Genomic DNA, 27,084 nt, shown 5'->3' on the forward strand with positions numbered 1-27,084 from the left:
GTGCTCCAGCGCAGCCTCTCAGCGGCAGCTGAGGAGATCTTGGCTGAAGAACAGACCGGATTTCGGGCCGGCTGCAACATGATCGAACACATCTTCAGCACAAGGTTGATGATCAAAAAGCACCTTCTGCACGGTAAAGCTCTTTACCATCACTTTGTCGATTTCAAGAAATCGTTTGATAGGGTGTGGCACAAAGGGCTGTGGAACGTTTTGCGATCATTCAACGTGAAGGAAGGCGTGATCCTCGCCATCAAAGCTCTATATGATGGTTCCAGGAACTCAGTTCTGTTCAACAGCCACGGTTGGTGTCCTCCAGGGATGTCTGCTCTTACCTGTGCTTTTCAACATCTTTCTCGAGAAAATCATGCGTGGTACGTTAGCCGACTTCCAAACCTCCGTCTCGATCGGAGGGAGACCGATAAGTAACCTCCGCTTTGCTGACGACATAGCTCTCATGGCCGACAGCAACAGCGAGTTACAGTCTCTAACGGACAAGCTCGACGCATGCTCGAAGGCGTATGGGATGGAGATTAGCACAGAGAAGAGCAAGGTCATGGTCAACACCATTGAACTGGAAAGGACAGACGTCCGGTTGAACAGAAAGAAACTGGAAGAGGTTCAGTCCTTCACGTATCTCGGTTTCTCGGTTCGATCCTAACCAGCAATGGACACAGCACGACAGACGTTCGGTCGAGCATCACAGAGGCAATGACGAGACTTAACAAAATTTGGAACAGCAAAAAGATCTTGTTTGCGACCAAATTCAGGCTCTATAAGTCTCTCGTTGCATCTTGCTGTACGGTAGTGAAACCTTAACACTGACCCGGACTCAGTTGCTGTACCTGGCCGCGTTCGAGATGCGGTGATATTGGTTAGGTTCAAATCTCCAATAGGCAGAAGAAGACCAACGAATTCGTACTAAACACGATTCTCAGTCTGGTAGGTCCCTAGATGTCTCTCCTCACGGTCACAAAGAGGTAGAAAATGAAGTGGTTTGGGCATGTTGTCCGGAATGATGGTATACCAAAAGTGCGGGGCTTTGTCGAGGGTAGAAGGCGAAGGGGAGGAGAAAAGATGACTTGGGGAAGTAACGTGAAAAGATGGACAGGCCGCTCATTAGGTGAGTTGTCAGGTGGCGGACGATCGGGGCCAATGGCGGAAGTTCGTTTACAGAAATCTTTAATTAAAATTGTTTTACCTACGACAGGTTTGAGTGGCACCGCATCAGCTCCACAAAACTATGACAACCTGTCACGGTTCACCGGCTCTTCTGATACGCCGTACTCTCATGCTGTGTGCGTGTGCGTGCATGTTTGTGTGCTTGCTTGCGTGTAAACGCAAGTTTACGAGCTGGGTGTTTGTGAAAGCATGTGCATTCTTATGCAAACTATGTTTCACGGAAGCACTGAGATGTGTGACACCTGTCTCCTGAGTTCTTGTGCTCTTAATGAAAAGCTCTATCTCATATCAGCCGTAGCCTCATGTTAGCGCTGCAAGCTTCTTATGTTCCCGCAGCCTAGACCTGAGCAGGACCTGAACAATGTCTGCAATTAATGTGTGTGTCGGTCTCCCGGAGCGCCCCGCCATTCAGGCTAAAAGTCTTACCTTGTAGTGCACCATCCAGTGTTGTGGGTCTTTACACGTCCAGGATGTCAGCAGTTTGTATTTTGACAGGCTCGTGATTTATTAGACTGTTGAAGTAGTCTAGCGTGTGATTAATGTAAAGTGACACTAACGGTATTTTGAAAGGGTCATGACCTCATAATACAACGTAGTGGTCCAGCGGTTCAACCTGTTTGATGAGATGATCTAGTGTGCTTACAACCAACTGTATAATCTACAAATCATTAGAAATCATGATAATGAGTATTGGAATATCTAATCCTTGTGGAACAGTTATCTGTTGCACTTGGTGAACTCTATGGCATCTCGTGTCATCGTGGCTACAGCGTTCGTTTAATCTAGGTGGTCATCATGAAATGATCATCGTGAGTGAGAGAGAGAGAAAGAATGTATTGCGAACATGTTCAAGGAGTATCTTCTGTTCAAGTGCTATCTGTAAGATTAATCTTTCATTGTCACGATTATCCCAGACCAGATAACTGCTTAAAATTAAAATGATGACACCTCTATCACGTTCATAAACAGGTCAATCCATGCATGCACTCATGGAGAGATATCGAGGTCCAAATCCGTGAGCGTGATACAAGCTCGTCACCTCGTGAGTTCGTGAACTTCAGCTTCCGCGTTGCTGAGGACACTGAGTGTAGTAGCCACGTGCCACGTATACTTAGACATATCTACCATCACTTCCTCCCACACTTTAAAATCTCGCTCACATGCTGTTCACTCGATGAGTTGAGACGTTCAGAAGTGGGGGTACTCAGTGAGGAATAGTACAACAGGAATGTCACACAAGGAAGTGCGAGTATCTTTTACAAGGACAGGTAGGTGGGTGGAGAGAGTGACTGGCAGCAGTTCAGGATGCACATTTACTTCTACTGGTAGCACATGACTGTCTTCCTCTTCCTCTCGTTCTCTTCCTTTCACCCCCCGTCCCTGTCTCCCCCTTCTCTCTAATAAAGGAGGGAGGACCGTAGCCGATGCCGTGGCTGAACTCTTTATCCGCTGCTCCCGCCTCCTATTATTTATCTATTTTCGTATCTTACCATCCATCCCCGACAAAAAAATGTTTGCCTGAAAAAGCACTAGTAGAACTTGCTAAAAGGAAGCTCCTAGCCTCGTCGTCTAGAATCAGCGACCTGGAAACGAGACAGTCGAGCCCAGTTGACTGGAAGGAAAGAAGCTGAGATGGCGGGGTTAGTGTTTTAACTCCGAGCCAGCAACTAAGGCAAGGTGGCCCTATACACAGATGCCACGTGCAGAGTTTGATATGACGAACGTACACTTACCTTCGTACACGACTTACCACATTTCATTACACAGAGAAATAATAGCGTGTCTGAGTCGAGAGTTGAACCCAGGACACCCAACCTTCATTGTATTGGTGACAGGCGCTAACCGTTGCACCATCCGACCACCCTGGAACGTGAGGAGAGAGTTGGATGGGTGCGATACCATAGTCTCTAGAGGGTAGAGGACAGAAAAAAAAGTTACAGATGAGGTCCACACGGAGAGGTCGTAAAATGTCTTGAGTCACTGGCTCCATAATTCTTGTTACCTGTCATCCTCGAGACGCAAGTCACAGGTGTGAGAAACTGAAGGGACGGAACTCTGAGCTGTCGTTCTACAAGCAAGTAGCTGGCATTCATTGTGTGCGTTTGATATTTCGGTATTTTGATATTTGAAGCAGGATACAAGACTTACCGCAGGGACCAGAAATGAACGAAGAATCTATCGAGACTAGACCGTTATGAGCCATTGTTAGCATTATCTTTCTCCACCTTCTCTCTCTCACACACACATAGTTTTGCAATTGTTCAAGTCAAACACACAAATAACACTCCATTCAGTGACTGCCATGTTTTCAACCACCACGGATACGATAAAGCTTGATGGGTCTTTTCCTCTCCAAAGATAAACACGCTTTCGCCTATTCACTGGTGGATAACTATTTCGTGCCTCCACTGTTCCGTGGATCCTTTATTAATATATATTTAAACTTCCAACACAGTGCACAACTACTCAGGCTCCGAAAAAAATAATGTAAAATAATTCCACGAACTTCTCTCATTCGATTTGCTATGATTTATGCTATGTCTACTAGTTGACATTGCCATCACTTGAGTGACCGCTCCCTCAGTAGTGAGAGCCTCATGTGACCAGAAGACAAAGTAACTGGTGACATTTGATTAGACACAAAAGACTGATGCTATAGGTGTGATCATGTCCTGGGGACTGTTCAGTGAAGTCAGAAGATGCTCAGCTTTGGGAGCGGGGGCAAGCTCCATGGTGACAGTGAACTTCTTACACCGTTGCTGTGTACAGGTCATGCAGGGGACAACTTTGCGTCCTGACATGACCTCAGAACCATTGTCATTGCTTTGACATTTTTCTCTCGAATTTCTCTCATAAATCTTGTTTTACTCCTTTGCCAGCTTGCATCTCTGTCTTTTATGGACTGCACAGCAATTAAGATGGCTGACGTGGATTACGTTATTAAACCCTCGGGATGGTCTGCAGGACATCCTGAATTTGCTTTTCTGCGTAGTATGAGGCAATTATTATTTTTGCCCTGTTGTGCTGTCTTTGAAGTCTATTTTGTGCACGTTAACAGTAATAGAATGTAATTTTTCACGACTGTACACAGGTATGAGTCATTTATTTAATTTTTTTTTTAGAAAGAGCGACCTTGTCTTCTCTGTGTGTTTGTAGGAGGCAATGAAATAGGGATATCCAAGAGCAAAGACAAAAGGCAAGAAGCATGCTAAAGATGTTTAAGCATTAGTAAAAAGCAGAATTTATAAGGAAAATAGTCTTACGGATGATTTGAGAAAGCATCCAGATAAGTAATATACTGAGCCGTAACTTATAAGTTTCCGTTAAGTTAAAAGGAAAATTCTTACGTTTTGTGGATGGACGAACTGCTCAGTATTTGCTCATACCTGTTTCATAATTTTAGAAAAAAATATTGCCTCTCTTTTATGGAATTGTATAAATCACAATTTTCCGATGTGTATATATATATTACCTGATTTATAGTTTTATAGTGATCTAATATGCCGCTTCTGACTCGAAAACAGAAAAAGTTACATCCGCACTCCTGAATGACCTGCCGACTGCTGACCTGCTAACCAAGGACTTGACATAACTTGGTATAAACTTTGGTGGGAATTACAAGACCACAAAAGGAGCAAACTGTGTAATCTGACTAAAAGTCTTGTCATTTCATCCGTTTGTGCCGGGTACGGATGTTTCATGATCCAAATCATTTTTCGTGCTCAGCCACCTCAGTTTCTTTACTGGAGGTACTTACCTTGGTCGGATGAGCCGCTTTAAATTACCAGCATTCGTGGGAGGTTGCGTGATTTTCATGCTCTGTTTAACATAGTGTTTCAGCAAACTGGGCAGGTGACAATTGCTTGGAAGAACCTGGAAGATTGAACAACTAGTCAGCACTGAAAGCTGTTCCTTTCTTGCCTCTGGTGGTCAGATGAAGACGCGCAGGTGCCAGGTGGCCTCCAATGATCAAATTTACCCAGACAGCCAGCGTCCCTTCTGTTTCCCCCTTTCATCCTCTAGGGTTTTCTCCTCGACGAAAATAGCCCTAAAACATCCCATGGGAAATTTTCAAGAAATTAATGTTTAAAATGAAAAAAAAGCAAGCCCTGCAACCCCATTCAAAGATTTGTTTCCTCGGGGCTAAACATACTCTTGTACCAATCCGCACCAGACTCTTTTTTCGCCTGTTTCCACATTGTGTAGGAGATGTTTATCCGAGAAGGTATGGCTTTTAGACAGGAGCGGGAATCATTGTGGGCGTTCGATTATTCAGTGTCACGAATGACACCGTTTCCTGGAATACAAGGTTTATCACCGGGAACAGGAATAAAAGGAGAATGTAATATGATTCTTCCTTTTCCCACTTGTCACAAAGGTTATGCCGACATGTAACGAGCAATGAAAGAAGCCTGCAATCAAAATTTCGCCGTTAAGTGCCATGTTATTGATCAACAAAAGATTTGCGCAGATTATGGCGGTACTGTTACAAAGGCTGTCCTGAATGCCATTGTTTTCTGGCCGCGAAAAGACCTGAAATGTCAACGCTCCCTGTTTTTATTTCTTGCCCAGAGCAGGCCTGGACGCGTATAAAAGTCTGTTCGCGCATTTTATTTATTATTATACATACAATTATTCACACAGCCCATTCACCCTGTAATATGATACTTTTGTGTGTAGAGAAAATGCATCAATCGTGGCGAGGACATGGAGCTAAAATGTTAAGATGACCGTTGTTTCCAGGTTCTTAATTTACACCGTACTTCTGACAGGAGTGTTCTCACCGCGAGATAATGTGGAAAACAAGTTTGTAATTCATTTTCCCCCTTTGCGTCATCTGAACGGTTCGCAGTTTTTTTTAAAGTGACACGTGACACGCGACACACAGAGACACAAGCAACACACCCTGTAACCAAATCAAACTGGGTTTGGTATCTGTTAAAAAGCATCAGGTGAATATTTTTTGTCTTTTTTAATTTGTTCGCGGGAGAAAACATAAATCTTTCTAACTTTCCTCCTCCTGTCACCCTTCTTTCTGTTTTAATTATGTCGATATAATTTGTGAAAAGAAAAAATCCTTCCTTTTCAGTGTTATTTATTTTTTGCTTTTGCGACACCAAAGCCTTGTGTTTTTCCCTAGGTAATCGGAAAGCAGTGTGGTTAGAAACACTGGCGTCCGCACCAAAGAGCGCCCCGGTTCGATACCGATGTAGCGCAGTCGAACCAGCTGATTCTAATAAAGGGTAAAAGGTAAAGGACGGAGATGAGGTGGCGCCACCCTCGCAAAAGAAAATCCGTCCCCTAGAAAAATGAGTTATCACACTTTAAAGACAGAAAAAAATGGGATCTCCTGTTTCATGTAACCTCATAGTGAGAAAAAAAATAAATAAGTGCGCCCCTGCTGACAGCCATTACATCGAGGATGCGCAACAAAGTCACGGCAATCAATGCCGAGGTGGCTGTCGCGCACTTCCGCTACGTCGTTACGGCTCCTGTCAGGGCAGGGCTGTTGATCTTACGTCACATCTCCCAGCCCGAAGTCCGGCTTGTGACGTGCGATGACCGACATCGTGACCGGATGAATGTTTAGTTCCGCGTAGCCAGACTTTGATGACGGCGGCGTGTCCTTTGTGTGCTAATGCGCTGCCCGGCGTTGTCTGAGGTCGCAGTCGATGGCGCCAGTGAGCGTCCTCGGCTCTCACCAACTACTTCAACCGTTGCCTACTTCAGATTCCCGAGAGACTTCTGCGAACAAATACCAAGACACAGTAAACACGATGCGCGCGCACACTTGTATTGTTATTGCGACTGTCTCGACCAGCCCTGACCTGTTGACGGAAGTCTGAAGAGTGAAACTGGTGAACTGTTGAACTGTTGTCCAGCCGTGAAAGACCCTCTCTAAGATTGGTTGGAAAGCTGCGGAAAATTCCTGACTATCAAGAAAATATATCACTCTCATGATGTGTAATTTCTTTCACGGCATCGTAAACCTCAGTAGAGCCGTAAAGTCGGATGCTTGATGTTGAATGGCCAAATGTCTGGAGACAAAGAGAGATTTAATCACCATACAGACACAGATTGTCTCTGCAGAGACGCCATTAGTGTTGGGGGAGCTCTTTGGACTGAGAGGAGACAAAGTCTGCCTTGCAGACTAACTTGACTCAAGGGACTCGTGTGGGACCAGAGTATTCTTAATTTTAGGCAGCCTCTACTCCGCTATTTCATGGCATGTTTCACCTTATCTTTTATTGATAGCTTTCACTGAAGAAAAGATGGAATGGGGGAGAAGTGTTATTTTATGATGATCAGGGGGCTTAACTGCAGCTAAGGACAGAGACGAGTTCCGCCTTCCATGCGTAATGGCCTAAACACACTGAACCACTTGCCATTAGGCTTTGGGATTTCTTACTAATTTTTCAAAAAATAAGGGAAATCAAAACATCGTTAAAGTGAATTTCTAGTGTTGGTAGAACTTCCTAATTTTGGAATTACCGAGTTTATTAGACCCCATTGTGACCTTTCGACGTTGCGATTCTTTGGCAGTTTGCCTAGTACGAAACCATAGCAACCCACGCCGAAAACACACCTCTGTTGTAGTCTGGGTGACGTCCGGGAAAAACCCACAGCAACCCTCCCCCCTCCTTCAAACTTACTCCTCATCAACCTCCCACTACCGCACTTTGCACATTCTCCCACAGATAAAGTTCACCCACACAGACGATGTCGTGGGTGTCTTAGACTAAATATTTATAGCTTTCGTCGGTTGATTCACAGGTAGATAGGTTATCTACTCACTTGGAAAGAGGCTGCAACTCGCATCATGTTTTGAACGGTTTGTACCTCCGAGTAAATACCAACAAGGTCATAGGCAGCAGCTGGCTCTTGTCAGGTGTAGTGTTCTTATTCTTTTTACTTACATTCTTTAGGATTTTCCCCATTTATTCCTGCGTCAGGCTATGAGGGGGCGGAGGTACAAAGTCATTCCTGGAAATACTCAGATGATGATGCCATGATAGTGCACTCAGTACGATGCATGGAGTTATTTATATACCGTCTGCTTCCTGCAACTCTCTCGCTCTAAGTCCGCTTTCATTTCAACCGCAGCAGCAGGTGATGTGCACGCGACATTTTCTTGCTGCAGGCTGCAGCGGGGGTGGTTCTAGCATTTTGGTTAACCATGTTTCTAGCAGCAAACTATCCCTAGCCATAACCTTCTACGAAACGCTGGAAATGGAACTAACTCCATCGCAATCGCAGATTCTTGGTAAGATGCGAATCTTGCTGTACAATGTTCAAGAGACTCTTTCGTGTCTGACTTCTGTAAAAGTGGGCGCAATTCCGTGGAACACTCGTTGACGATAAGATAGAGAAGGGTTCAATGCGGACATGACTGTGTGTGCGTTCATCGTTTTTAACATGCTTGCTGCATTCTCTTGAAAAACTTATGCCAAGCAGGAACCAACCCACCACCTGACTGAAAGATAACTCCTTGTGATCCACATACCTGCCACCTATGCCCTGTGTCGTGTTCTGACAACTATAAATAAATCCTCTTTCTTTATTTTTCTTTGTCTTTATCTCTTTCTCCTGTTCTCATTATCTGAGAAGGATCAGTTACTTCTCGTTATACAGCGATGTTTGTATTTTTATCATTATCTTTAATTTGGCCAACAAACTAGCGACCTCTCATAAGGCTGAGATCAGGAATGCTCTCCATCAAGCTTAATGACAGCCTTATCCTTGTTACCGCTCCTCCATCTCATTCTATGACAGTCCTGCCGCCCAACCACCATCACATACCTTTCATGATACATCAAAGACAATAGGGTCTTTCTTTTTTATAATCCCAGGTGTGACTCATTTGTAGCCCAGTTTATCTTTTACCTGTTGTGGTCGGTCCTACACATTCCAGGCCATGTTATCTTTACAGACAATGGATGTGCGAATTTTTGAAGCCCTCGTCGAAGTCCAGTCATGATGTCTATATAATGTCAACTAAGGGAACAAATCCCACGCCCCACTATCACGAGTGTATCTGTCATCAGCTTACTATGATCCAAGCCGCAGCTAGGGTGTCACGTGCTCTTCCGTGATTCGCGACCTTGCCGAAAACATGCAGGTTAGATAAACCTCATCAACGACGATCTGAAGCAGACCTCCTACAATATCCGATGAGCAGGATGGGAAGTGTAGGGGTAGGGGGAACAGTGGGAGGGAATCGGTTTGTCTCTTGAATATATAATTGACGCAAAGCCAACAAAAATCAGCAGGAAAATAACCCCACAATCAGCGTTGTTAAGGTTACCACCCGCCTCTGCTTTCACAGACTTTCCACGTTGATCATGAAATTCGTCCTGCACAACCGCAGTTTCTCACGAGACTGGCCTTACTAATGTGTCCCCCTCCGTTGCAGTTCGCTTGTGACATTTTGACCTCGTGCGTTGAACTCTGCCCTACCGATGCGCACAAAACTCTGGCTTGTCCATGAAATTCTGTGTAGGTAGGTCAGACAGGTGGTGTACCTGGGCATGGTTGTGTTTCGGGACATGGAGATAGCTGGGTTTGTCTGCCTATAGGGTGAACTGTACTCTAGTCGACATTGACAGTGGAAAGGAAGGTATGTGGTACCCTGAGAGGATGGGGGCCTGCGACTTGCAACCTATCATCCTCTTTGCTGTAATGTTACTCCTTTTGTCGAGGACACAATGGAATTTTTTATTTTCCCACTGCTCCATCACCGGACACACAACAACACAGTCAGTCCTTGTGAACAAAGCATCGCCATACCAACAGATTAGCACCAGTAATACTAACTTCTTATATGTATCATTGCTATTCTGCTAACCTATGCTAAAATTTCTATTTTGTAATGTCACATTGTCAAAAAACTTCTATTTTTCATCTACTTATATTTTTAAAATAACAACAATTATTAGATTGATTCTTTAAACTTTTTTCTGTCTGCTAAGGTGAGCAGGTATTACCGTATTTTAGCTGATGGTAATTTGTCGGGGTCTCTTCGTCTGACCCCTCGGTACAACCCAGTCTGTGAAGACGTTTGGATGAATTTAATTAAAACTTCCTCATTAATGAGTCTAGGAGTGTCACGTGACCTGATGTCTGGGACAGAATAACCGGTTTGGTTTGTAAGTGTTCATGGGCAAATTCCTTTACTCCAGCAAACGTGTGTAGTCTGCATTTCTGCCAACTTCCTAGTTCCATCAGCACATTGTTCTTTACCAACTCCCCGACCTCCACGTGATCTTGTGTGTGGGTGTGATCATTGTTAATCAGGGTTCTGACGAATGTGAGTTGACACTGCATTTGCCTTTTGCATCCATTTCATTATCCTGTCTCTGGCCTTGCACAGGAGGTGCCGACTATCTCCGTTTCAAGCAACATCACAGTCAAGATCCTCCATGTAATGGGTCGTCCTGATTTAGCCAGACTTATCTCAAACCATTTAGCAGATGGATGAGCCTAATTCCACATTCGTAGCTTCCTTTTTTCTTTCCAGTGATTCTAGCATGAATCAGGGCTTCTGTGAAAGTCTGTAATATGTCTGTCTTGTAAAATGTCTTCATGCATTTGGCTGCACTTGGTAAACATCCATGTTTGTCGTGTGAGCTTTACCACAAGCGGGGTTCAACTTACATATAAACAAATGCAGAACGATTTCCTGCATCGTGTATTTGAAAGCTCCCAGTCTCGATTTATCTAGAATTACTGATTAAATTGTAAAACCAGAGTGAAAGTTCAAGAACTAAGTGAGTTTTAGCGAGACGAAATGCAAACAGGTTTAAAAAGCATAATTTGCACAATAAAACAAGGTGTGGGAGACAATTCACGTGCGTATCAGGTCTCGTTGGCAGTGAAGGTACTGGACAAGGACTAAATGAGTGTTAACGAGACGATATGGAGTAAAAAAAAAAATTAGAGTCTGAAAAAAAATTTCTCGTATGCACAATAAAACAAGCTGTGGATGACAGTTCACATGGGTATGGCGATCTTGTTTCGCTGGCAGTGAAGAGATTGGACACGGACTAAATAAGTGTTAGCGAGACGAGACGACACGACAGCAGGTTCAAAAAACACATCTGCACAATAAAACAAGCTGTGGACGACATTTGTAATGCTTACTGCGATCAGGTTTCTCTGACAATATATAGACTGTCAAGGACTAAACGAGCGTTAACGAGACGAGATACACGTTAAAAATAGAAGCTTTTAATCTGTCATAAGCTCATATAAAATAACATGTGTTTTGTGTGCGTGCCGGCGTGTGAAACGCGCAGTAAATCATCTTTTTTCCCCTTCTGCTTCTTTTTCACCTATATTCTTTCTCGTTCGTCATTCTTCTTTCATTATCCGAAGTCGTTCTGTCCCATTAACATATCCATGTTTTCATGGACGGCCAGTGGTGTCGTCCTGCCTTAAAGGGGAAGCAAACCTTGCTTGAAAGAAGTTAACTCCCCTGCTGATGAGAGTGGCTTCCTTTCGGTCGATTAACCGCTAAAATCTTTCATTGCCAAAGGGGCGATTCATCTGCTAAAAGCAGCGGACAGAATGCGCGACTGACCAGCAGACAGCAAAATCAATAGCCGCCCCTTGTCGCGCTAGGTGCTCTCCCTTGCCCAGGGTTGTCCTTCCGCCGCGACGTGACGCACGTGCGGTCCAGACAAGCCTCGCAGCTGCACGTATCCGTCAGCAGGCTGCATAGGCGACGACAGTATGGGCGGAGTGAGGAAAGTAAACAACATAGTTATGTTGGCGTGGTTCTGTTGTTGGTGTCCCAACGGATGCTGTCCTCGAGTGCGACATTGTGTGATTGGAGGGAGCTGTCACTGACTCGGACACTTTTCTTGTTTTACCCATACGTGAACGACAGAACGCAGTTGTCAGCTTAACAAACCTTCACCTTGATTGTTTTGTCTTCTTTCAGAAATATAAGTCAACGCCAAAGCATTACCGAACAATCGAACCCTAAGCTTAACCCCAGACCAAAGGAAAAATAAAGAAGTCATGGGTTGGACATGTGAAGGACGGTTGGAAACTAGCAGAAACCACACACACACAGAGAAGAGGAGAAAAAGAAAGAGAAAGACATGTGACAATCAGAACAGCTTTTACCGTTGGCGTTAATGTATATCAGCGACATTTATCGGAGAAAATAAGAATACAAAGTCACAATTCGTTCTTTCTCGTTCCAGACAAAAACACACACACAAAAAAACAACCCAAACAAACAGCAAAAAAAAAAAAAACAAAAACAAAAAAAAAACAAACAAACAAACAAAAAACCAACAAAAAACAACAACAAAAACAAAAAAGACACGCACAATAACAATAATACATAAACAAAAAAGCAAACGCTCTTGATGACAGACAAAAATATTTACTAACTGCCCAGTCTCCTCTTCACAGATAAAGTCTTGTTTCCAAATAAGACAAATGAATGAAAAATTGAGTTATTTCTTGCCTACAGTGTATATATTCCTTTAATCCTTCGTTATGGTGGATGTCGGTGCCCCATAATCCTTTTGGCCGAAAAATTTGCAAAAACAAATATTTCAAACTGAAAGAGATTTAGAGACGGACAAATTATTAAAAATTCATGAATAGGGATGACCATTAAAAAATGAAGTTGATTTGTTCTACATGTTCGACGAACGATAAAAAAAAAATAAATAAATAAATTAAAAATAAAATAACCACCCTTAGAGAATGAAGCTGATTTGTTCTTCCTACTCATGTACTTTTTCCCCACCCCCACCCTTAACCTTGTGGTTTCACTTGGAGTGTAAGGAAGTCACCTTTCCTTTTGTCATGATAAATGTATCCGTGTTCCCGAATCCTCCCTGGACTGTCAGACTGCCTTGTCAGCGCGAGGCGGAGAACCTCACTTCCGCGTTGTTGTTGTTTTACGACGTCGACAGAAGCAAGCCACGTCCTGGACACGGATCCTCGAGGTACTCATGCACGACAGGAGCAGTGGGGGCGGGCATTGCGGCAACGGAAGCGCAACAATCCGAAACATTTCATGCACGTGATCATTACAGCTACCAATACTACTACCGCTACCGTTACCGTTACCATGACAATTACCCTGTGACTGTTGCTGGCTACCGGGTACCATGCTATTACTCAGAACCCACCTCTTAAAGGAAGTATCTTAATCAAACGCATTCTTTAGCTCGTTCCTCGAGTCTTTATCTTCACGCATTTCCTTCTCGTTTATTGTGTCCTCCACTTGCTGAAGGTTGTAATTCTGGAATGGGTTGATGTCGGTTCCTTTGTAGTCTTTCATGAGACTGACCAGTGCTTTCACTCCTGGCAGCACGTGTCGTTGTTCCTCTGTCCTCTCTGGGTAAGAGTAGGCTTAAGGACTGAACTAAGCATGGGGATGCTCAGTCAGACTGAATGTGAGGTGGAGTTCAACTAGCACGACCCCTGTTCCGGTTCTTTAAGGAACTTTCTCCGTAAGGTATTCACTCCTCAGCCTGGCCTGGAACTATCATTGTAAGACGCACGAGCTGTGAACGCTTGTGTGAGGGGGAGTAGGCAATGAAGTGAGAAAAGTGTCTTTATGTTGGTCCAGTTAGAAATCAGCCTGCATGGCCACCGCTCACTAATTCAATCTCTCTCACAAACCCGTGCACACGCACATACAAATACACAAACGAACACGCACACATAAACAAACAGCAACAAAACAAAAACTACAGAAGATTATGCATGTCAAAATCGTTTTTCCAGTTAGCATAATAGTTTTAAACAAAGAAGACAGAAAAAACGGTCTTCAAAAAAGTACAAACATACAACAAAGAAACAAGAGTGGGTAGTTTTTTTTGAAAATTGCAATGACTGAAATCACACCTCCCGGGAAAGTTAAAACCATTACAAAACAATAGGCAAAGGCATTTCCACTTTGCGCAAGAGTGTTGGTGAAATCAATGCCGCCATTTCTCCATTTTATTCGCGGCTAGGCGAGGTTTTAGTGAAGGCAATAACGGATGATATCACCGGATGCTTGGATGCACTTCATCCTGTTTAGTTCCGCTCGACAGTGGGACAATACTTCGCCGAGCTGACACTTGCAACTGAAGGTCGGTTACACTATAGGATGTGACTGTTGGCAGTGGTCGGCTGATGCGACTGTCAAATGTATCAAACACCAGCATGGGACAACAAATTTTGTTACACTTATCACACTTTCCTACTATACACGTGTTACTGAAGACCTCTAACATGTTAGAATGTGTTTGGATTGTCTGAAATATATCTTGATAAAAACATATTCTGGTTGATATTTAAATATATTTATAGACACATGAGTGAATTAAAATTTGTACCATAATTATCTTTGTCAAGACATAATAGGACACATCATGACACTTCAAATTACCTTCAGCCATATAAAAGTGTCAAGTTTTGATAACTGAGAAGTCTCCAAACATAAAGCAATTTTGGTTTATAGTGTAGGTCTGTATTGCTAGAAGATCTACATATATATATATAGTTCCTTGGACCTTTCTCTGTCCCCGCAGCTTTAGGTAGGACGTGCTTCCCAGTGTAGTGTAAACAGAATTTTCACCGAATGTATATTGGAAAACAAATTAGAAAAAGCTACCTGTATTAAATTTATCAGATAACAAGCGAGCTGAGAGACATTTTATTCTGTTTATCACAACCTGCACAGTCTGTTAGTCTTGTCTGGGGCGGCTTGCATGTGAAGTTTTTAAGTCGGACTTAAGTTTTTAAGTCTGTCGGCTCAATTCCCCCAAAATCGCCGCTGGCTGGTGGACATGTGAAGTGTTGGAAGTGAGTCTCGAGATGCTGGTGAAGTCGATTGTTCAGAGTTCAGACCATACAGCTGAGTTGACTTGCACTTGAGACCGGCGAAGTAAAACATTTTCGAGACATCACCTGCAAAGCTGCTCAGGATCCTGATTATCATTTATCAGAAGCAGTCAAAGGTGGGCTTGTGCACGGAGTTACTGCGCAAAACTGCCTTCAAAGAGCATTTCACTCAATATTTAATTCTACAATGTGACCATTGTATATTAATGCATTTTATTTGGTTCTTTAAGGAAACTGTTTTAAAATAAGTCTTTAAGACAAAATGTAAACGGTGATTATATTTCATGATGTAATCGTGAACAGCAAAAAACTGGAACTAAAAAACGTATACACAAGTATAGCATACAACATCATGCGTGCACGCACACACACGCAAAAATTTTAAAAAATCCGTTAACATACAAATCTAATACACACCATCACATGCTTACATTCACATACACACATGTAATATAGGATACACGTTCACCAAGATAGATATATTCAGGGCTTCTGCTTACGCAAAAATTGCGTACAGTACGCATTAAAAATTCGGAGGACCCCTTCAATTTTCGTGAATGGGGTCCCATTCAAATTTGGGCGAAGAACAGGGACCCCTTAAAAATCTGAAGAAGGGGTCCCTGGGACCCCAAAGAATTTAGCCTTAGCAGAAGCCCTGTTATATATAATACCCAGCTCTACAAATATAGAAATAATGATAGTTTATGCTTAGAAAATCTTTTGGACCGGCCACCACATCCATTGAGTAGGAGACTATTTTTTCACAGCAAAAATAAACCAAGAAATTAGAGTTTTTAAGCCTCATTTTTATATAAAAAAATCAATTGTGGAATGTGTTCTAATCTCTTGACATTTTTACAGAATGGGGGGTGAGGGGTACGGCCTCCTTTCTCTTTCGTCTAGAGCGTATACCCGAGCACCCACTCTACTCTCACCGCCTCCTGCTCCACACACTCCACGCGCGTTTTTCATGCAGGTGAGAAGGAAGCTACCTGGATTTTACCAGACTGGTGTGATGTCCTGTTTGGTAAAGAAGCTTCACATTAATTCATCATCAAATACAGGACTCTTCCTGCTCAAAGACAGACCAAAGCATTTTATAACGACAAGGAAACGAGCTGAAAGATGTAATTAATGAGCTGTCCTTTACCTGTCCTTTACCTGTCCTTGCTAAACATCGGCTAGATGCTTAGATACATTCCTGCGTGCGTGTGTATGAAAGTGTGAGTGTGCGCGCGTGCGTATGTCCGTATCTACCTACCATATTATATATGCATGCGCCTATTATATATCATGTGCATATAGATTTATACGTGTATGTCCATATGTAAGTATGCACAAAGATGTTTGAAACGCGGATCTCCTGGTCACTTAAGTCTCACCTTCTATGGTGACGCGACCCCCGCGATACGTGCATTGATCCACGTGGAGGAGACATCTTGTGTGTATATGTATTAATGTGCATGTATATGAGACAGGAACTGTACGAAATGTAGCAGTAAACGAAAAACAGAGAACTGGCAGAATGGAAGATTAGGTATCTAAATGTGTTTTTATGCAAAAGATTATAGCTCATGAGATATATCCAATTGATGCTCGTGTATCCATTTGTCAGCTGACTACAGGAAGACTCAGCAGAGTATTAATCCTCCAAGAGACAATATTCTTATTTTATCGCAAAAGATTTGCTTGAAGTGAATGAAGAGGGCGTTTTATTCATGAGTTTACTTGAGTGAATGACGAATGCGAGCGCACCCAGTGGCTCTGGCATTTCCAGGGTAGACCAAGCGCCTCGACAGTCTGCACGCAGACAGCATGATCACGTGACGACATCAGATGTGTAGAGGGGGACGTAGGGAGGGTGGGCGAGAAAGCGTGAGGAGCTGGAGAATAACATCTGATCACGGGTTCGGAGGGGAATCCCCATTTCCCCCGCAGACTGTGAGACATTGGATGTCATTATGTTTCAGAAGGACGTTGCCATGGTAACTGCTCGTTTTATATAGATGTGTGGCCAGTCCTTGTAGCCAGCATACAATGTTAAACCTTTAAAAAAAAAACCCAGACGCATAAAGATAAACGAACAGAGCGTTAACACGTTTAGTATATTTTATGGAATAATGTGATTTGTCTTTGTTGTAAACTATCCGTTGATACTGAGTGGTGTACTTTGCAAGAGATCCTGTGGGAGGATTTTGTTTGCGCCGCGGCCACTGGCGTCCAGCCTAATAATAAGTTGTTTACTGGTTCTCGAAGGTCATCCATCACTTCCACCTATAGTGGATGTTCTTGAACCAGAACTAGTGAAGAGCTTCCGTCGTCTTTTCTGCTTGAAACTGTGAATTATGTGGCAATTGGAATACGTGTATGCAATGCACGCGCGCGCATGCTTATGTGTGCATGCGCGTTTGTACATACGTTCGTGCTTGTGTGGGCGACCAGGCGCTTGAACATGCCGAAACAAGGGAATGAATCGTAGTCGCCTGGTTAGTTAAACGGGGATACAAGGAGGTTAGAGAAAGACCCTCCTGTATGTTTTAACGGCAACGAAATTATCGTCCCTCTAATATTTTTTTCAATCGTTTTGGATTTATTAGGGCAGAGCCCATCTCCTCCAGCTCTTACCTTCCCCACCCCTCTATGGAGTCAGGTACCCGTTCTCGACATCTGGGTCAACTAGGGGTGCATGGAGAAGTTCTCTTGTTCCACACAGGTATCAATCAAAACAGTTCGTCTCTTTATTCAGACGCAAGTGTTCAAACTATTTGACTCTCCCTTTCTCTCTGATGTGGGTGGGAGCTGAGAAGACTGACAGGCTGGTGCATGCACGCTCTGACGGCACGTGAAGGACACGTCGAGCTGCGTGAACGTGTGAGACGGCGCGTATGACCACTGCGCGTGCGCAGGAGAGAACGTGAAGACAAAAATTCACTATATGAAACGGATAACGAAAAAGAGGGCAACAAACAGGAGTAAGAAGAGATAAGACACTCATGGACACTTACTACCTCACGCTCACAGACACATGCACAAACGCACAAAGATTGACAGAGAGAGAAAAAAAATCTGCGAGCACAATGACAGGCAAATAGAGAACACTTGAAGATCTTTTAAAAAAGTAAGATGATCGCGAGAAGTTTACTTTTAATATATAACTCAGTCTATTGTTATCCCCCTCACCTCCTTTCTTATCTCTGTTTGCATTCTCGTCTGTAGAAAGGCCCTTTCCACGTATACCACTACACTATATCGAGGTATAACTATACCAAAGCTTCACGATACCATATCCGCTAGGGCTCCCCTCTTCGCGACGACACACTCCACACCGAGTGCTTGGAGACCGACAGGTGCACTTATGGAATACCGGGTGGCAGGGAGACTTCCCCGAAAAGCTCGGATCATGCGCTGGAGGGCCTCTTGAACAGCTAAAAGTGAATCTTTGTACATAAGAGTCGCCGAACGGGTTATGAACTCGCCTGGCGACGTGTCCTCGAAGAAGGACGAGCGCTTCTGTCACGTTCCTCACTGACATGACAAGAGACTTGGTTGTCGGGGTGATAAGGCATGTCATCACCTCACGATAAAAGTTGAGACAAGTTGTCACATTTTTTGGTTGTTTTTTTCGAGATGTGTGCCCTCTTTCTTCTGTCCTCCCACTCCCACTTTTCTTCTTGTTAATCTTATTGTTTGTGTTCCTGTTTGTATTATTGTTTGTGGTATTGTTAGTGTTTGCATCCGTGTTTTTAGTGGTATGGTTATTGTTAATTGTATTTCTCTAATTATTCCTTGTGTTATTGTTTACGTTATAGTTTATTGTTGATCTTATGATTGTTGAGGTTATCTTTTGTGTTTGTGCTGTTGTTTATATTTTTTGTTACGGTTATTGGGTGTGTTATTGTTTGCATTGTTTGTTATTTTTGTGTTATTGTTAGTGTTAGCGTTATTGTTTACGTTTTGTGATTATTGTTCAGGTTATCGTTTGGGGGGTAGTTCGTGTTGTTAGCATTATTGTCTTATGATTTGCATTATCGTTCGTTTTATTGTTTGTGCTGATGTTAGTTTTGTTTATATTATTATTATTTGTGTTATTGTTCATGCTATTAATGTTGTCGTTAGTGTTATTGATATTGTTGTTAAGACCGTACAAAGACCTAGGACAGCTTCATTGAAATTGTCCAAGACCTTGTCCATCAATACACGGTTGTGTTCGTGATATACATGTATACTTCTTCCTACGTCATACCACGAGGCAGTGGGTCTGATCGCCACAGTGGTTTGTCACAAGTGGTGAGGGTCGGGGCTAGGATCCTGTCGTGTGCACGCTGATCTTTCTTTGTATTGGAATCTGTTTACAAGGCTGTGGTGCAGCTTTGCTTGATAACGCACCTCATGCTCACCCCGACCCCCGACACCCGACTTTCACCCCGACCACACACACACACATACAGACAGTGTAATAACATACTTGGTGACGAGATAGTAGTGACAACTGTAACGATGGGAGAAACAGTAACCACTAAACCTGTTGCCAAGAAGGACCATAAGTTACGAAATATCTCAATGTGCGCGGCTGTTGGAGGGTGTGGCTGCTTATGTCGGTCTCTATCCTGGTCCGCGAGGACTGCCAAGTCACCACAGGATTATCGTTCCTGGTACGACGCAGAAGTGCAGGAAACTGCCCGGAGATTGGCGGGAAAGGGGGGATGGGAGAGTGGGCTCAGGGTGGGGGACGAGACACTCCACCCCCGGAGAGCTTGTTATCTCCCGACGACTCCAGCCTGATTTAATAATAACTCCCGTCCTGTCTTGGTCAGTAATATATGTGCGTGCGTTCTCGCATGCGTGACAGAATGGCATAGAGGGAGACGTCAGGTACAAAGCAACGCAAAGACCCAGAAGAAAAAAAAAACTAGAGAATGCCAGTAACAAGCCGGACAAAACTGTTATCCCCAGTCATCGTAAAAAAGTTGGACAAGTCAGAGACAGGCACAGAGGACGAGACAGCCAACCACACAAAAAACCTAGTCCCACACATGAAAAGAATTCCAGTAACGAGCAAATCGGAAATTTCAAGATCCATCATCTCCTAGAACAGGCGCGTTTTATGAATGACATGCAACCACGCGTATCCACCTTTCGCACATAACCACATGTCGAAACTCTCCCTTTACACTCCCCAACTCCACCTTTCACCTCACTCTCCTCTCCAGCTGGAAGGGGAAAATGCAAATTATGAATACACGTACGATGTATGGTTCAGGACCGTGAACTGCAGGGTCAAACACAAGAGCTGTAAAACCGTACAACAGTGCAAATATATTGTCAGTGCGCTTGTGGGCGTGAACTTTGTATGAGCGTGCCTTTGTGAGAGCAAGCTTGGGAATGTGAGTATCGGAGAGTGTGTACGAATGTGAATAAGTCAGAGTTTAGGAATGTGAGAAAGAGATACAGATGGAGACAGAGAGCCAAGAGGTACACAACATACAGAGAGACAAAGACAAGCAAGAGTATATTTCCTGAACTGATTTTCTTGGCCACCCCAGTGGTTAGAGTAAGACCAGCAGGTAAGCTGGTCTGAAGTGTCAAAACAAACTCCAACCTCTGGAGTACCTCAAAGTTCTATTGTATTGCGACACGACTGGCAAACAAGTTTGCACTTTGCTCAACATGTTGACCACAGTTGAAATCCTCTTAGAGTTTAAAATTAGCAACTCGTTCAATGATAATGATATTCTGTTAAAAAACAGTCTTAAAGGTCCTAAAATTCCACTGTTGATTGAATTGATCATATGGTGGTCTGGTCTACCTGATCTGGATGATCAGGTTGTTAGGAAAAAGAGGTAGGAGGATAATAAAACGCACGTAAAAGGAAAGCTAAATTTTTTTAAAATTTTCGTCGACATCGGCTTTGAACAGGACGCAGCCATGCGTGTTCACCAACGAACAATTTTGTCAATGTCTCTAGTCCTCCCAAGCACTCCTACCTTTTTCCTCGTGTCCCCGTCCAACCCACAAATCTTGTAGATCGTGAGCAGGTGGTGGATAATGCTGGCTATGTGAATAATAGAGTCGAAACGGAATTCAACCTTGTTGTAGTAACTCGCTTTGACAAGCTGCATGGGGCCGTTAGACAGTCTATCAGGTTTCAGGGAAACGGGGATAGCAATAGGACCTCGATGTTGGAAACTGGCTATTATACAGTGCTATTGAATATTCTAACTTAACACAAGTTCAACACCCCTTTCAGCTGATTGTCACATGACCAGACAGTAACAACGGTTCGTAGCGCGCAAGTGTGGATTGTACGCTTGTGTGTATGTGGTGTACAGGGCAGAAAAAGAGAGTAAGATAAACCGACAGAGGACATTTCCTTACTATTTTTGGGCAGAGAGAATAAAACAAACATAGCCCTAACTTCTGTGCAAGCAGGTGATAATACAGTTAACATAAAGGAGAGGACTAGCTGTTCACTGGGGAACCTCCCACTGGCAAGACCGGTCTTGTTGGCTGCGCTCCACCATGTCTCCTCTACGGCTGGTACCTCCGTTATCAGTTATGGAATGAAATATAAATATATTTGTATAAATCCTAAAATGATGTAAATAAGAAACAATGTGATGAAAAGGTAAAGAGGTGCTCAACTGTATTATATTAAATTGAAAGGCATGAAGTCTGTTGTCCACGAGTGTTAATATGTGCGGAACAGAAGGAAGGAAATCTGATTAGCGATTTTAATTAATTATAACAGCGATGTGCCCTCAAGGCGCTTGACTATTCAGTTTGCATCCTGCCCGGCAGCTTGAGGCCGGAAATAGCCTGCACGAATCCTGGAGAACCAGAAGCAATCCATGATGATTGGGAACACAGACGAGACAAAGCAACCACTCCACTCTAGTGAGGCTTCCTACCGCAGGGAGATTGTAATGTCCAGTGTTGGTCAGTCACACCCAGAGACGTCCAGTAGGATGTATATAAATACAATGTAAATGTTACAGTTACACGTGTGTGTGCGCGGTCAGTCGACACCCCCTGATCCCCCTACCATGCGCACACAGGTCTCATCTGAATTAGATTAGTGTTTATTAAATACGCCATATAATCTTTATTGACTAATAAATATATTTCTTAATATTGTAAGTTTGCCTACGACGATGCAAACTAATGCAACGATCAGTCCACATAACATGAGATAATCTGACGGGCCGATAAAGTCAATGTAAATATTAATATTAATTTTATTTATTATAAACCCTGATGAATGACTTCGTCTGGTTTTTGTTGTTATCACCTGTAAGGAGAAACACACTGCTTTTTACAGGCTTTAGTTCTTATTTCCCATTTATCTTTTTTCCTTTTCTCTTACTTTCCTTCCTAAGTATTCGTTTATATCTTTTTCTTTCTTGGTGATAGTTTCTTTGTAACCTATAAAAGAACTTGTTTACCGTTGCAGACATTTATTCCGAGCACTTCAGACATCATTCACGTATACGCCAGCACTTGTGGGGTCTGTGACCATGACGTCACCATCGGCGGCACGACCTTCCAGTTGACGGAGATGGGCGGTCGCAGCCTGACGTCCCTCAAGCTCCTGCGCTTCTTTGACAACGTCAGCAGCATCGTCTTCATGGCGTCCTGCGCCGACGTCGAGCGCAGTCTGCGGCACGGAGCGCTGACTTCCGGTTTCGAGGAGACGCGGCTGTTCTTCCAGACCATCGCCCGCGACCCCTTCCTGGTGAAGCTGCCCATCATCCTCCTTTTCACCAAGCTGGACCTGCTGGTAGCCAAAAGCAACAAGTTCGATCTCAAGTCAGTCTTCCCCGACTTCATCGGAAACACCCACGACGTGGAGGACGTGAAGAACTACGTGTTCACCACGTTCAAGGAGAAGTGCGGGGCGCGCCGAATCTATCACCACTTCCTGTTGGGCACGGACAGTCACAAAGTGCAGTCGGTCTTCGCGGACGTTCGAAGAGACATACGTGACAACCTACTGAGGAAAGTGATCCCAGAATGACCTGGTCACAGATGAGTGTCATCACATTACAACATCTCCGCTTTCTGAAAGTCTGGAAAGGCATGAGTGACTCGAGCGGAACTTGTGCTTGTGAATCTGGAATAAACTCAGTCGTTGCCCAGACTTTGATGCGAAGCGATTTCAGCATCCCCGATGATGCTTAATAATAAACATTATTGTGAATCTGAAAGAATTGTCGACATCTGTTACAAAACGTTGTGTATGTTGTTGTCCATCTCTGTCGTGGTCATTGTCCTGCGAATGGCCCACAGTAAGCATTGTAAGCTGGACAAGGTAATCGTTGTGCTTTTATGAATCCATGAAGCCTTATTGAACGACTTTGCTTGTTTGTGCATATTAGCATTGGATTAGGTACAGCCCAGCCCATACTTATGTTCATCTTTGTCTACCTATAAGTGCCCGGTCACCTGTGTGTGTGAGAGAGAGAGAAAGAGAGAGATCATGTCAGTGTAAGTATGAGCAGAAATCACACGTGAAAATTTACTGTTACTGTTTTATGAAGTAAACAACAGCAAAAATTCTACCACTTTACATTTTTCTATGCGATGTGTGACAAAGAAGGAAGAAACCAAGAAACTCACACAATCATTATGAGACTCATGACCAAACCAAAATTACCGAGAACCTTTCTGGCGAAACGACACTGAAATCACCAAAGGGTTGAAAGAAAAGTATGGTGGGTGAGGAGGGTGTGGTTTCGTGCTTGCGGGCGTTTATGAGTCTTTGTAGGAAGATAAGCATGTCGTAGGAAGCAAAAGGACCCCCCCCCCCAAAAAAAAAAAACAAAACAAAAAAAAACAAAAAAAACAAAAACAAACGGTGAATAATCCACGAAACAGAAATATACGGAAATCAAAGAGAAAAATGGCTCCACGCAACTTTGGAAAACGCGCACTGCATTACTAGGAATGACATTTGATTGGTCATGAGCTGAAAGTGGGAGATTTTCCTCAAACGTGATGCGAGAGCACGGGAAAGTGAGTGGTAGTGGTGATGACAACTATACTACAATCATCTGATTATCCAACACCCCCAGAGACACAGAGTGACACCCAAGAGCCACTTCAATGAAAGGTCAAAGCACCATGGGCTGTGAGACCAAGATAGTGTGCCTCTCTCTTGTCCTGGCTCAGTTCTCATGCAGGTCGGAAATCCGTCTGGGCAGTTTCATACTTACTACTACTACTAATAATAAATTCGAAGTGGAGTTAATAAAACTTCTTCGTTCTTATTCGCTATTTTCCGTTCCTAAGATCATTCTTGTCAGACTTCTTGGTTTTCAATAGTTATGTAGTAGTATTTTTTAATTTTATCAAACAAAAATACTCGATTTTTCTAGCATTGTAACGGGATCACGCTACAAATCGTAGGTCTGTTGAACCACTCGAGATAAGAGTTTACAGGGATGAGGTCAAGCTGCCTGAGAGCTACGGACAGCGGGACAATAGTAGTCGTGGAGAGAGGTACATCTTGAATGTCGGAAAGTCGTCCATACAGCACCCGTGTGGGTGGGTGGATGATATATGGATAATTTTATATGTTTGCTTCATGACGCTGGAAGCTTAAAATATAAATAATATTTTCAAGGCTTTGTGCGGAAGAGAAAGAACTATCAAAACAGACATGTAAACACCTCATCGAGAGCAACCATCCGTATGTGTGGCTTGGATGAAAGTGAAAATAGACAGTTCAAGGAAAGACAACATTGACAGCGAGATCGTTCTGCACCGTGATAAACAAGTTTAAGAAAATGCAAACACACACACACAGAAAGGAACACCTTACAATAACAAATGTTACCGGTATCACCGTGGCCGTTGCCAGGTAACGGTGTTGATGCCTTTTGACCTTTACGATTTCAGTCAATATTTTAAAATTCGCAGTATGTCGCGCCAGCAGGTGTCGCCATCACCTACTCAAAAGACATTATCGCTCTTGCCAAACCTGAGTTTTATAGTGTCAGATGACTGTTATGCTAGCAACATCTGTGTATCTGTCAACAGATGTGTTAGCGGCAAGGTGGAGAGATCGGGTAAGGGGCAGAGGTGAGAAGGAGGTAAAGGTGGAGTTGATCCGAGCAGACGTGTCACATGACAACAACGCATGATAAAGGTTCATTTTACCTGCTACGTGTCTTCTAACTATAACTCTTCTTATCTCATTACAGTCATAAGATCTATGTCAAAACCCTCATTCAATTTCCCCTTCCCCTTCTCTTACAAGAAAGTGCTCCCCCTCTTCCCCTAGTTTGACTTTTTTTTTGTTCTTTCTCCTTTCTCCTTTCACTGACTTCACTCTGCCCCACCCACTTGGATCATTTTCCTCGTGGCTGTTGCTAAGATTTCTCAACAACTTTCCTCTCCCAGCGATAGTCTTTTATTCAGTCATCACTCAACGTTAAAACCCACGGTAGTGCTCAAATTAATTTGTTATTAACTTTTCTATAAAAAAAAAAACTGGAATTAGAGGAAAAAGGGAGGGGTAAAAATGGGATAAAGAGAAAGTGATATTTTATTCTGGGTACCCAGCCACTGGCGTATCTGCCAGCATACAAAACCTACATTGTATGCTCAATATTACTTTCCCTCATTTACTTTAGTGCCTTCTCATGGCTGTGCTCCATGCCCGCACTATCGGCACAGTAAATTACAAAGAATATTTTACAAAGTCCGATGACACTGATACATACTCAAATCATCTCAGTTTCACTTTCCAGCGGCATTCATTCATTCCCTTTATCTGTGCTGGTTGAGCCGATATTGGTCATCCAGAGAAATTGTTCTGTGCTCCATGACGACCGCTCCATACTCCACGCACATTCGTTGGTCTTGTGTTTCAGAGAACTTTTTTCCATGGCGCATTTGGTCGGTAAAACTTTGAAGGGACACTCATCATCCAGAAAATTTACATTTCTAATGTTAGCGGGTGTCTTTTTGTTTAGGTCTTGCGATTCGTGGTGATGTTTGTAGGCCTATGTCACGAGGATGGAAGAGTTTATTCATCAAGATTTGGAGAAATATATCTCGAACCCAGCTGATGCCACATATATCTCTCTCTCTCACACACACACATCACCCATATTTTTGTAGAATTGAAAGGCTTTCCGTCCTGTCCACGCGTGTTTTTCTTTCATCAGTATTGTTGTCAGCAGTCAAGTGTTTGCTGTGTTGACAGCGCATCGAACGCTGAACGACAACATCAATCACACACCAACGCCAGGGAGCGCTGCCATCACCATGGGACCTGAACGATTCTAGCCCCATAATACTAGCTCCTGCAAGTGTCTCAGTTAGCATCACTGCACATGTACTAAAGCTAACAATTACATTTTTTAAAATGGGGGTCGGTCATTTCCCCCTACAGCAAAGTCAATTCATCCCAGCTGTGTCTAATCAAATAAAACCTTATTGTCTGTCCGAGGAAGTCCAAGACATATATTTTTCATTCGCTCACAAACACACCACACATACATTTTGTCCCAAGCCCAAACGAAGAATCGATCACCCCTATGACTACCCGATCAGCTATGTCATACTAACGACTGTCAAAACAAAGTCTAGACTAAACTGACAGTCAACAATAAAAGGCCAGAGTACATTTGTCACCTCGACCGTCCAGACCAGTCTTTTGAGCCTGGGATGGTTTACAATAAATACCGCATGACAATAAATTACTATTCACATTTCAACAATATTGAAGTGGGTTTCACAATTGATGACATTAGTATCAGCTCACTACTGTAATATGATGTAATTCAAGTATCTATTCGACTTTTGGTCCTGGGATAAAATTGACATAGCTGGGACGAATTGACTTTTGCTGTGGGGCAAAACGACCAATGACCAATAAAATAATAATAAAATGCAGAGAGGAGTTATGTCATCACTCGTCAACCGGTTTATTGCTGGCCCCGAGCGGTACAGAGCGACCAGCTGTCATTCCAAACAAGTTCTCACTTCCTAATGTTTGCTGCTCCACTTCTGGTTTATTTATTTTGGCTGGACTGGAAT

At 43.3% G+C, this 27,084-nt stretch overlaps 1 protein-coding gene across 5 annotated transcripts in view; it reads left to right on the forward strand.

Annotated features, from left to right (window-relative positions):
* LOC112573964 (guanine nucleotide-binding protein subunit alpha-12-like) overlaps positions 1-23,804 on the forward strand; it is a 37,572-nt gene extending 13,768 nt beyond the window's left edge. For 4 of the 5 annotated variants that reach the window (XM_025254709.1, XM_025254720.1, XM_025254736.1 and 1 more), the window contains one exon: positions 22,490-23,803. In XM_025254709.1, coding sequence (XP_025110494.1) covers positions 22,490-23,053 — 564 coding nt within the window. In that variant the 3' untranslated portion in view covers positions 23,054-23,803. Of the gene's footprint in view, positions 1-22,489 lie in introns of all 5 variants that reach the window. The other variant, XM_025254740.1, reaches the window with a different exon arrangement.
* The last annotated feature ends 3,280 nt before the right edge of the window (positions 23,805-27,084 follow it).

This window comes from Pomacea canaliculata, linkage group LG1 (genome assembly GCF_003073045.1).
Source record: "Pomacea canaliculata isolate SZHN2017 linkage group LG1, ASM307304v1, whole genome shotgun sequence".
NCBI lineage: Eukaryota > Metazoa > Mollusca > Gastropoda > Architaenioglossa > Ampullariidae > Pomacea > Pomacea canaliculata.